The sequence below is a fragment of the Lepisosteus oculatus genome, chromosome 11, assembly GCF_040954835.1.
Source record: "Lepisosteus oculatus isolate fLepOcu1 chromosome 11, fLepOcu1.hap2, whole genome shotgun sequence".
Taxonomy (NCBI): domain Eukaryota; kingdom Metazoa; phylum Chordata; class Actinopteri; order Semionotiformes; family Lepisosteidae; genus Lepisosteus; species Lepisosteus oculatus.
The window spans coordinates 15,711,548-15,723,846 of NC_090706.1; the positions used below are offsets into that span (position 1 = coordinate 15,711,548).

At 40.4% G+C, this 12,299-nt stretch overlaps 1 protein-coding gene across 1 annotated transcript in view; it reads left to right on the forward strand.

Annotated features, from left to right (window-relative positions):
• The window catches only part of LOC138241852 (3',5'-cyclic-AMP phosphodiesterase 4B-like), a 50,126-nt gene that overhangs the window by 19,684 nt on the left and 18,143 nt on the right, over nt 1-12,299 (forward strand). The window contains exon 4 of the mRNA XM_069195798.1: nt 2,333-2,568. Coding sequence (XP_069051899.1) covers nt 2,333-2,568 — 236 coding nt within the window. The remainder of the gene's footprint in view (nt 1-2,332; nt 2,569-12,299) is intronic.

Below are 12,299 nucleotides of genomic sequence, written 5' to 3' on the forward strand. Positions count from 1 at the left end.
TTTTCATTGGGGATTGCTGTTGTCATGCTTCTTCTCCCCAGCACTGTGCAAGTTTCACGCAGGCTCATCGAAGCAGAAAAAGAAAACATCCAGAAGCAAAAGAGACTTAATACACAAGCTCAGAAGCGTCTGGTGTGTACTGATTTCACTAGCATAGTTTAAGATGACCTTCAGCATCCTTGGACACCAAAATATATTGAATAGGTTTTCTTTGGCTTTAAACTAGGTTTATTGGCATTCTAATAGCAGTTCAGGAGCAGAGGGCTAACTCTTGAGTGTATCCAATGAAATATACTGTATATACAGGTAACAGGTGTTCATTGTTTTGTGTGGACATGTGAAAAACATACAGTTTGAAATTGTGGTTCATCCTAACTATCGTGTGGGTTCTGGTGGGTGCTAGTACTCATGGCCAGACTGTTGTCCCCTTGAGTGAGTGGGTTAAAGCCAGATCTCAGTATCTCAGATTTATACAGTTGTCATTTTGGAGCAAAGACCTGTTGGAGAGCTAGCCTTTCAGCAGAGATTTGGAAGGATGTGAAACTTTGCACTGTAGTGGTTGCACTTAATCAAGACTGACCCAATCCTGTAATCACAGTAATCCTGAACAGCTCTCATTTGAGTATAATCAATAGCCTCCATTAAGCAGAAAGTAGCCATGAGTTACTGCTTGTGGAGATTTCTGGGTGGTAAAGTTCTGATTCTACTTGGGCCAAATCTGTGGAATCCCCAAAGAGTTTATAGAGAATTTAAAATTGTACAGATTTAGGCATCTCAGTATGTAATTTATGTTCCCTGACTTTTCTACTGCAAGTGGTTAGATTGATCATTCCCAATATTAAACGGAGCTGCCTGATTCAAGACGTGCTAGACGTGTGGACACTTTATTGGACAGCTGAAGGGACACTACTAGTTAGTTTTTTTTCCGTGCCTTTTTTATTTTTCCACATTTTCAGTTTCAATATTTATCTTCCATCATTGTGTCTCCTGTGTGCATTTGTGCGCCTTGTAATGAAATTATTTTTGGAGCCACTTCAGAAATGACAGACATCTGCCGCGACATCCGAGAGCAGAACCAGAAAGCCTGAGAGCCCCTGATCCTCTGTGATTCTGAAGAGGTCCTTCCATTAGCTGATACCCATCTCAGTCCTGAGCCCAGACTATTTCGTAGTCACAGATAAAAAAAAGAAAAGAGTCTATTTGAGCCTCCTCAACTCTGGCTCTCCTTTTCTGTGCTCTCTCACTTTGCTTCTTTTTCGATTGCATACAAAGGCAAGGTTTTTCCTCTGAGCGGCCAGATAGTCACAACTCAGGGGGATTAAGCATTATAACTGAGATGATGCTTAAAGCTATTTGGTCGTCTGTCTTTCTTCAGTGCAAAAGCCAAGAGATGCCTAAAGAAACAGAGGGACTGCAAGAGGGACAAGGCAGAGAAGAGGGTGGATAGATTACGTCTTACTACAAAATGTCACTTGCCAGGCATCAGGTGTGGAAACACCGTGGCTCCTAGCCAGAGATGGAGACAACAACATGATCATGATGTTCTTTTTATGAGATATGTTTTTAGGCAACTTTATAAACACAGATCCATCAATACTTTCTCTGGGGGAAGAATGGAGTTGTTTCACTTGCATCCCTCTATATAGAGACATGCCATAGAAGCAATGTTTGAATCATAAAACAATGTCAGAATCTTCCTGCTTGCCACCTGAGCTTTTATGTGTTTAATTGAGCTGCAGGCATACAAATTAATAGATTCTCTCAGGTGGTGGGCAATGCATGGTCTAGTTGAGGAGCAGGAGACAAACTAGTGGAACATGCAGTTCAATCCCACACACCATTACACTCAACATCGCCTCAGCTGAGGGCCTTTCCGCAGGAAAAATAGGACGGGATGGGGCTGCAAATATGTCACAATCCGTTGGGATACACACCCAGCTCCTGTTCCAGCTGTTCTTGCTTCTGGCAGAGACAAATATGTTAGTTGGTACAGGTTAGTTGTATCCAGTGACCCTAGTTGTTTCCTCACTTGAAAAAAACATAATCTTTTCTTTTCATTGGTAACCCTGGGAAGTTGCACTGTAAAGAGATCAGTAAAAACCTACTTGATCATGTGTCTCAAGTTGGGCAGTTGAGCACTGCTGTTTTCGCACACTGGCTTGTTTCACTGTTTAAAAACTACCGTGAGTTTGGATGCACCTTTCCTCTGCATTGTGCAGTTCAGAGCAATTGCATTATTTATTTTTTGTAGAGTGCTTTAGGATATTTAATGGAACGTGCTGTCTGTGACGTAGGTGTGCTCGTCCCTTACTCTTCTCCTCTCTCCCTGCAGAAGAGCAGAGACACCCTGGAGCCTGGCCGCTATAGCCGCTCCTACACCTCCGGCAGCACGCTGGGCGCTGAGCTCCGCCGGGGCCGCCGCAAGCTGTCTGGGAGCCTGCAGGTGCCTTCCTGGCGGCCGCGGGACAGGGCACGTTCCCCTGAAATCCTGGACAGCATGCAGAGGCCTACCACCCTGCCCCTGCGCATCCCACCACGCATCGCCATCACGCATGCCGACTCTGACAGGTAGGGGGCAGCAGAGATCCTGTCGTCGTCTGACTCTGGGACATGCCATCTTAAAATGAACCACCTTGGCGTACAAAAAAAACAGCAAATACGGCATCAGGTTATTAGATATCAAGTAGTTGCTTTCAAGGGAATCTGGGCAAGAAGGCAGTGTTTATCCTGGGGACTGTGAACGAGCCCATTTGGAATCTCTGTAGGCTGTGACATGGTAGGTACTTGCCATGTCACATGAGTTGCTTTTTTTCTGCTAAGTGGCGAGACATTCTGATCAACAAAGACCTGCCACACCCTGTCGCGTCAGAAGCACCTCACCCTGGACTACAGAGCTAAGCCTGCTGTCCAAATGCCTTTACTGAATGCACTGGGCGTGATTCCCTTTTTGTGAAAAGGAGGATACCCTTCTAATTCATAGACAATCTCTAACACTGTAACAATATTTCCAAATGTTGTCTGAAGGTTGTAGTTTGGTTATTCTAAAGGAAATGTTTTAGGAAGGTGTTTACAACATTATTGGAAGAGTGGAGTTTAGTTATTTTTTGACATTCAGACATGACCTTTGAAATGCTCATTGTGTTTCTATTGCGTTTTCTTTGGGGATGTTTTATACAGTACACATAATTAAGACGTCAGATTGTTACAGAATCCCAAGCTGACAGTATAGCAGCAGCATTGTGTTAACTTTAATATTTCCCTGCAATGCTATTCTAAAGATTGTGTCAGGGTGTCTCTACAAAGCTGCAACCTCTTTATGTTCTTCCACCAGCACTGCCTGGTGCTCTTGGTAAAATGAGTTTTTATGTTTTTATTCTTTTAATTTAGTTTGGGTTTGTTTCTTCTTTTTCTTTTCTGTCCTGCAATTTGGAACAGGCAGTTACTCACTGTGGCTAACCTCTGCGTCACTGGTACCAGCTGATTTGGGAGGTCAGGAGAGTGCCCATTTTCCTTTGAAATTGGCTTCCAAGTTGCACATACTGTACAGTTCCGCGGAGTGAGCATGGCTCTCGCTGGCAGGGCCCGCGGGTGCCCAATACATCAAAGAGGGGCGCTGTTGCATTGTAAACCAAGCTTGGCCTGTCTGGCTCGAGCCCACTCTTCTCCCAGTGGTACTGGGCCAGTTGCTTGGGGAATGGGGATATTGACATAGCCCGGGCTGATGAAAACAGGCTGATGAAAAAATAAAAAAGAATGCGTGGTTTTCAAAATTTCTTTCCATATTTTTAGGAGAAAATTAAATAGATGTAGAGCCACCTGTGCTCCTTGCAAGTGGGCCTCTGGCTTCTATATAACAAGGCAGGTCGTTTTTTTATGATAAGGGAGCTTTTTATAATTTTTTATGTGAATTTAATTAGACGCTTTGGATTTCCCTATCCAATTTTCTCTTACTTTCAGCTTTTTTCCGATTAATTTAAATTGGAACTATATCTTTTGTCGTGTTGCATGGATGTCTTGCAGTTGTGACATTAGATAGTAATACAATTATTTTCACAGAAGAAACTTCTTAAGGCTTTACATTTTTATAAGGGGAAAATGGAATACTTTAGATTATTTTTGAGACTACATGAAAAATAAGTGGGGAAAAAATGTTATTTATGCTTAATTTAACAATTGATTCATCCATTCGCCGTGAGGCTTGAGAAGACGAAGAAGGTAAGTATATATACATGTACTGTACCTATGGCTCATGCTGTTTTTGAATGTTTAGATTCAGCTTTTATTCCTTTATTAAGAAGTTAATTTACACTTTTTTTATGACATGGTCTTGAGTCATAGTTAATGTGTTGTGATACGTAAGGCTGCAGTGTGTGACCATTAATGCACAGTCCACTCTTTTTGAAATACTGTAAATGCCTTTTAGTGAGACCTGCAAAAGAAATTGTCTTTGTTGAACTGAAGCAGACAGCCTATGCATTGCAGAGTTGTCCTTTCAGCTAGTGCTCTTGTGTTTTAATAGATACAGAATTGTTTTGGGTATTTTCTTTTCTATAAATGCATCCAGGTTCTTTTAAAATCCAAATTAACTGGATTGGAAAATGATCATATCTGAGCGCATTTACACATTTACGCAAAAATGGAAAGGGAACAATCACTGGGCCTGAGACCCCCAGAGTTTTCATTTTTTCCACTGGCAGTTTTTGTTTTCCTCTCCTCCTTGCCCACATGTTGACTGTTGCTGTACAATGCTGTCAACCGCTGTACAGTTCTGTAATGCTCTCCGACTGTTGCAAAGAGAGCTATAGAAAATCAAATGATAGGTTGATATTTAAAATGGAAGAGCAATTTACAAAATAGTTTAATATGTATTTCTCCACATTTACAGTGCACCTTTCGTCCATGGATCCTGATAGCTATGTTTTTTATTCCAGGGCTATTTTTAAGAATGTGTAGTAGCTCCATGAAGACTGTGTGTATATGCTGTAGCTGTTATCCATGGCTCTAGTGTACTGGACTGTATGTGAAGAGTAGACCTCAGTATTGGCTGCTGTGGCTGTGACAGGCTGTTTCCTGTCACTGTTGTGGTCAGTGTTCACTAGGTCTAGGATCTTGGATATCCCTACACTTACCATCTGAATTAATGAATAAATCTGTTCTGTCTCATTAATTGGTCATTACTTGGTCACGACTGCTTTACTACATTATGTTATCTTACAGTGAATCACATTGATCTGATAAACTTCAGTTTCCTTTCATTAACTCCTTTAGCTCTACTGAAAAATCATACTGGTGGCATTTTTAGTGCTAAGACTTTGGGCGGATCAAGTTATGTCAGTGGTGAACTTACTTAAAGAGGTTCCATCTCTGAAGTCTGATTTATCTTCCTCCTGGAAACAATGGGCTGCATGTGGGGAATTGAGATGAAGATGTGCTGAGAGGTGACCATACCCTAGAGTGGAGTTAAAAGAGGTTTGGATAGCTGCAAGAGTAATTCCTTGATTGCTGTTGCTCTGCTTATGTGCGCAATTTGCTGTCTGTGACCACTCAAGGCATCTGCTGTCACTTCTATTGAAAGCAGGATTTGTGAGTCCTAATGGGTGACTTGTATAAGACTGGCTTGCTTTTGCATTTGCTTTTTACCAAAAGTTACTGTTTTTCTGGCTAGAAACACTTAAAAAAACTGTGTCTCCACTCTCCTCTCCAAAAAAAAAGTAATACTCGAATCTGAAAACCAGCTTGGCTGATATTTAGATAGTATTACGTTTGCTACATAAACATGTAGATACTCTTTTGTGTTAGAGGTAACACAGAAAGATGTGTTTGAATATTTGCATAAAAGCAGTGATGAGACATTATCCCAACGCAGAAGTGGTTACTCATTCAGTGCTACAGGAAACGAGTGTGCTGTAATTGTTTTTAACAGTATTTTGACCATACTGCCAAAAAATTAGTTGTATCATTAATTTACTACTTCACAAGACATCCTACAGTCCTTCCAAGTCTTTCCAAAAGTAATGCTTATTCCAATTCAGATTTGTATTAATTATTTCCAGCACTGAGTCAGTCAGTCTGAAATATAAAACTTTTTTTCTAAAAAAAATATGGGTCTTTTAATTAGACGTGAACTAAAAGCGTCTGGAATGAACTCATGGGTAGCCTGGAGGCCGAAAATCCTGTTTTACCCCTCTCTCCTTATTAAAAAGAAAAAGAATTGAGCCTTACTTTAAATGAATGAAAGAGCAATGCTGTTTTGGAATGAGGGGGTGGTTCTCACTCCTTGTACTGGCAGTGTGTTATTTATAGGCAATTTAGAAGCTGCATTTGACAGCAGAGAGATCTCACCCTCTCAAAGAGAAGAAGAAGACAGTAAGTAACAGCCCACGTTTTTTTTTTTCTCTGAGAAATAAGCTTCCGGTTCCCTGCTTTGCCATAGACACCGTCTCACTCCTCATTTGGATATGCTGTTACAGTGAGACATGCCAAATTGTCCCCTCCATGACAACCTGGGTTTCTAATGTAGTTTACTGAAGAAGGACAGAGATAAGGGAATATACTGATGGGAACACATTTCACTTAGAAAAGGCCACTGTTAAGAGTTTGTGGAAACACAGGAAAGTGCATACAAGGTGCTAATAATTGGACCCAGATCTGTTCAAGTGTTTTTGTTGTTTTTAACAAGGAAAACCTTCAGCCTTCTAATGGGTGACCATAGAAAGAGTACAAAAAATAGGAGGCCATTCCATAGGAGAGGAAGCTACTGTATTAATTGGTTCTCATCTTTGAATAAAGACTAGGTATCAGATGTAGCGATATGGCGGGGTAGCTTGTTCTACACTCCCACAACCATTTGTATAAAGATGCCACCTGTTCTTGGTCTTCAGTGCACTTCCCTACATGGTTACCATGTCAATCTGTCAGGATGATGGTATTCTTGTCTCTGAAGCGCTCTGTGTGTAGGCCCATTTTTCCACTTCAGTTCTTTCTGGTGCAACATGTGTCCCGTGCATGCTTAGAAAAAATATTGATATCTAGTTATCTTAGAAGCTTTAGAATATAGCAACTTACCTTCCAGATCAGGTAATTTTCAGGAAGAAACGAAAAGGATTTTTCTGAGAGGCTGCAGGTGAAGGAGAGCAGATTATAAAGCTTTGACTTCTGGGGGGAGTTGATCAGGACTGTTTCTCTTTGTTTTCTGTCCTTTGTGATTCCCTTATCTTGTTTGTTTTTTTGGGGGGGAAGCTAAAAAATATGTTCGACAGACTTGGTAATTAGGGGTGATTGCAGGAGCACACAGTGATGGAGGCCATCTGAGCTCATGGTTGTGACTGAGTAATCTGTCTCCCCAAGTTTCTGTCCAGCTGTGAAACGCGCCTGCTTTCAAAACTGCGACTGATAATTCAATGAAGTGATAAAATGAAAGAACGAATTCAAATCCAAACATCTTCAAATAAAACTGTCATTGACAAGCTGTGAGATGATGTTGTCAAGGACAGTGGGAAAGATGGAAAATCCCTCAGTTTTGAGGCAAAAAAGGAGAGAATGCTTTAATGCTAACATAACTTTGATATCCCTTCGACTTTGCCTTTTGTGACATTTCTGAAGCAAAGAAAGAACAAATAATTCTGAAATGAGATTTAGTTGGTGTGTGGAAAACGAAAGGAGAGTGGTCAGTAATGAGCACATTTGGACTCAGGAGACGCCAAAGGACAGTTCCTTCCAGTCTGTGTTTTTTGTGAGTTTTGTGCAGATTGGGTGAGTTTGCATGCCTGCGCCTAAGAGGTTGTGACTGATCTGAAAACAGAGATTTAGTGAACCCCATTTGAGTTTGATTTCTCCTTGAAGAAACAGACAAAAAAGATTAAAGAAGTAAGCCTACTTTCTTCAGAGCGGGACGTTTTGAGTCATTCCGGGAGTTAACACAGTGTTACATCTCTCTTGCTGTGTGTAACACTTGAAGTGTGTTCTGGGCTCCAGCTGTCCTCAGCACTGCCTGCCTTCTGCCTCCGTTTCTGCCTTAAATGATTTATCCCAGTTTGGATCTAGCTCACTGTTGTGTCCTTCCCAGAAACAAGACGCATGGGATCATACTCATGCCAATAAGACCTCTGTTAGACATCTTGTCCTAAAAATCAGAGTGGGAGCAAGCACAACTGGTGTCTCTGGTGTTAAATGGAACCCCCCACAGCTTTCCCTTGTTACTTTTATCACATGCATCTTCCTGGAATTAAAAAAAAAGAAAAAAGCAATCTGTCCTTTAGGTCCTGCTGTCAAAAAGCAGCTCATTAGGAGTTTGTCCATGGTAGAATTTATTTACATTTTACTGCCTTTCACAATACATTCATGGGCTCACATTTCAAAAACAGATCCAACAGTAAGTTATTTTAAAAGAGCTACGTTTGTTCCAGAAGCCTCAGATATCGATTTGGGGATTTGTGATGCAGGAGAAAAATTGTTCCCAGTAAGAAGGGCCTTAGGTCACCACAAAGACAATCAGTGACATGTTACGCCTGGGCTGGGAGCAGCTCCCGTCCCAATGTTGCCCTGGACAACCAGCTGATTTGCACAGGCTCTTGATCTTCTTCTGACTCCGTGCGATTTTGCTGAGGACACATCTCCCGAAGGCCATTCTTTATTCAAGCAGTTGGACCCTCCCAATTTCAATCAGGCAATGGAGTAGACTATTTTAGGTTTTTACCCTGCGTATTCAGTGCTCCGACATTAAGCTTAAATGCCTTCGCCTTCGTCTTATTCAGACAGCTTCACTCCAGCTGGCCTCTCCAATTCAGACAACCTGTATTTAAGCCAGTTTCTCCGCTGCATCAGGGCAGCTTTTTTCCTGGCTTAGAAAAAATTATAACTGCTATATTCAAGCCAGCCTCTCCTCTGCATCAAAGCAACCTTTTTTTCGGCTCACATTATTTTAGACAGCTCCATTTTCAATCAGCATGCATTATTACTTCATTATCTCTCACTAAGCCTCTCCCACCGAGCCTTCCCGAAGACTGCTGAGGCTCCTATGTGAACCTGCAGCATAACATGACCAACATAAATCTATAATCATGGAGTGTTTGAGTTTTTTCTCAATATCTTTACTAATAAAGACAGAAGACAATATTAGCTAAGATTAGCTTTAAGATTAGCTATAGCATAATTTACAGATGATCATATGGCATTATAGCCAGCAGGACCTGGGGCTGGCCCACAGTGGGTTGGGCCAAGTACAAGCTTCCCCTGGCTCCTCATTTAAGGTACTTAATTGCCTTCAAATCAGATTATTTTGACAGGCTGTTAATGTTGAGGAGATAAGTTCCTTTTACAACAAAGGTCACATTATCTGCTACATGATGCCTGCCCCATTCATTGTCTCTGGCCTTAGTTCTTGTTTTTTCTCTGACATATTTCTAATCGGGAGGCAAGTCTGGGCAAATCTTCTGTTCCAGTTGAACTTCAACCTTTGCGCTAAGACAGAAGCAAAAGCTTTTTTTTCCTTCTGTTTTCGCTTCTCTGTATGCAACTGCAGCTCTGCATAGGCCTTTATTTATTTTTATGGTTTCGTTCTACACGGTTTGTGTCATGCATTCATTATCTCAACGGCTGTATTTACTCTGGGGATTGTTGACCAGAGACAAAAGGCTGTGGAGGCCTTCCCCTTCATAGCTGTGCAGGTCATTGGTTCACAGTTTGTTAATGTCCAGGCGAATGTTAGAAGAGCACCAGGGTTTGTATCCTACTCCTCAATTCAATGACTTTCTACTGTTATCCTCCCTGAAACAAGTCAGCTGAAACAAATCTCTGCACTGGTAGAAATAAAAGAACTGTAGTTCCTTCTGTACAGTACATCAGCATGTTTCTCTTTTTCCTTAAACTTGAAACCTGTATCCATGTAACGTTTTCTATCCTGTGCTTTAAATACATTATTTGTAACTTAATAACATTTAAGAGTTTACTTGGAAACTATAAAGGTTTAAGAGCTAAAAATTGTATTCATATTTAAAAATATCAAATTGTTAGTTCAGTTAAAGGCATCAATTAACTAATTAAGAGTTCAGCTGGATCAAAAACCAGCAAAATAGAAGACAAGGCCCTCCAGGAGATGGGTTTGAGACATCTGGTCTACATTCATGAACTGCTACTGTCCATTCCAATTCACTGACAAATATATATAATATATACAAATATATACTTACAAATATCCACTACCATATTTATTCTTTTTTATTGAGGCCATTGCCCAAAGGTAGGGGTCTGTGTATAGAAGCTCAGTATTGTTGCTTTAGCCAGACATTTCATTTTATATGCATACAAAAACATTCCGTTAAATACATTATAGTGCTAAATAAAAATGCATTTTTTTACAGTGTCTAGAACCATTTAAGAGAGTTACAGTATATTAGGTTTTATTTGTCTGAGTTTCTTTATTTCTCTAAGGATTGTTTTTTATACGACAATTATAAGCAGCAGTGTTGAACTGAATTTATGTATTATTGGATGGATGATAAAAAACATTTTTTACCAAATAAAAAAAATAGTAACAATCATACATAAGTGGTGATATTTTGTAGGTTGATGACTACTTTGCAACTTATTATTTTAGCGATTCAGAAATAAAACAAGTACAAAAGAATTTTAATCTTACATAAATCCCAAGCAAGATATATACTGTATATATAAATACCAGATTTCTGTATTCTTTTCAGTGATCGTCTGCATAGGTTTTTCGTATGCTTAAGCTGCTCAGTTCATTATAACAAAGGTCTCTGTAGTGTATTGCAGGTGCAGTATTTCGGATTTTCTTTTAGGGAATAAGCAGACAAATAAATAGCTGAATCTGTGCATAACAGACAGAACACTGTGCTGCTGCAGGTGCTGTAGAGGAGGGCACAGGGGAGACCAGGAGAAGTGACCTTTTGCAAATGAACTGACCTTTATGTGTACAGATTTTTTGTATACAAAAGGAACATGTAAAGCTGCTGGACAAGATGCCTGAATGTCAGGTTGTTAGGACTGTATGTACAGCATAATAATTTTAAAAAATAAGTGTGTGTGCTGTCGAGTTTTATGTTTTGCTTGAATTGGTACTGTAGCAATGGCATCTTGATGTTGCAGTAAATCGCTTTCCTGCAGAGCCACTTAATATTCCTGGCAGTAAAAATGTCACTTTACCTTATTCGTGCGTTATTGCAATGCCATTTTCAACATCATTGCATATGGGCAGCTGATGTTATAGATGTATTCGGGCATCATAAATAAAAAAAAAGGTGCAGGAGCATATAACCCTTTTTTATTTAAACCTGAGGTACTGAAGAAAGAGTAACCTTTAATGCTCAATGAGAGCTTTTGATTCTTCTTACACCTTCCAGTTAGAACAGCAATCAGACTGCAGTAAAGTACATAACCTTATTTCTTTAATTAAATAAAGTAGACAAACATAAATACAGCTGTTCCACTTCAGCAGGGAGCCTATAGTAAATGTGTGATGAGCATGCTTAAATATATTCTGAACAAAGAATCTAATTTACCATAGGGGTTTAAACAACCTATATAAGTAAAGTACAAGTAAAGAACATTAAGGGAGTTTTCTTTTTTTGGGGGGGAGCCATTGTAAAGTGTGCAATTAAACCAAAGAATCATTGGGCACCCTCCAGTAATCAGTCCTCTTGGTTCTATGCGTGGACTGCTATGATGAGGTAAGGAGGCTGCTAGAGTTCACATGCCTCCAATATAATGGAGAGCACAATCCATGTGAGTCAAAATATTCAACATGAAAGAGCAACCCATCAGGGCCAATGCTGCTAACAAAGTTGTTACAGCTCTGAGAAGTCATTTGTGCTGATGTGCTCAGCTTCTGCTGCTCTTCTGTACTGTTTTCTATTGGCAGGGAGCTAACCCCATATCATCTGGAGGGCCTGCAAAGCCTGGCTTTTAAGTAACTACTCCTGATACCATTCATCTCCTGCCAGAGGGTTCCCTTGTTTCCCAATTATTTCTGCTTTAATTATTTCTGATTGCTCCTTGTTTGGAAGATAAGTGAGCAGGAGGTTGGATGCAGGGCTGAAGGGTGCCTTCTCGGAGGCAGTGACTCTCCCTTGTGTTTTGTGCACTCTCTCCATTGCTAGCTGCCGGGGCTTCGCTTTGAAAGAAACCAACTCCCAGGTCAAGAGGGATGCTGACAGGAGAGGGTTGTTCCACATTGTATGTGGTCATATTATTAAAACCCTAGACTGAGGAGGAAATCAGAAGTATAGGGACTTGCATTTTGCAGTGTGCAGCACTTTAATGATTACCCATATACTGTATGT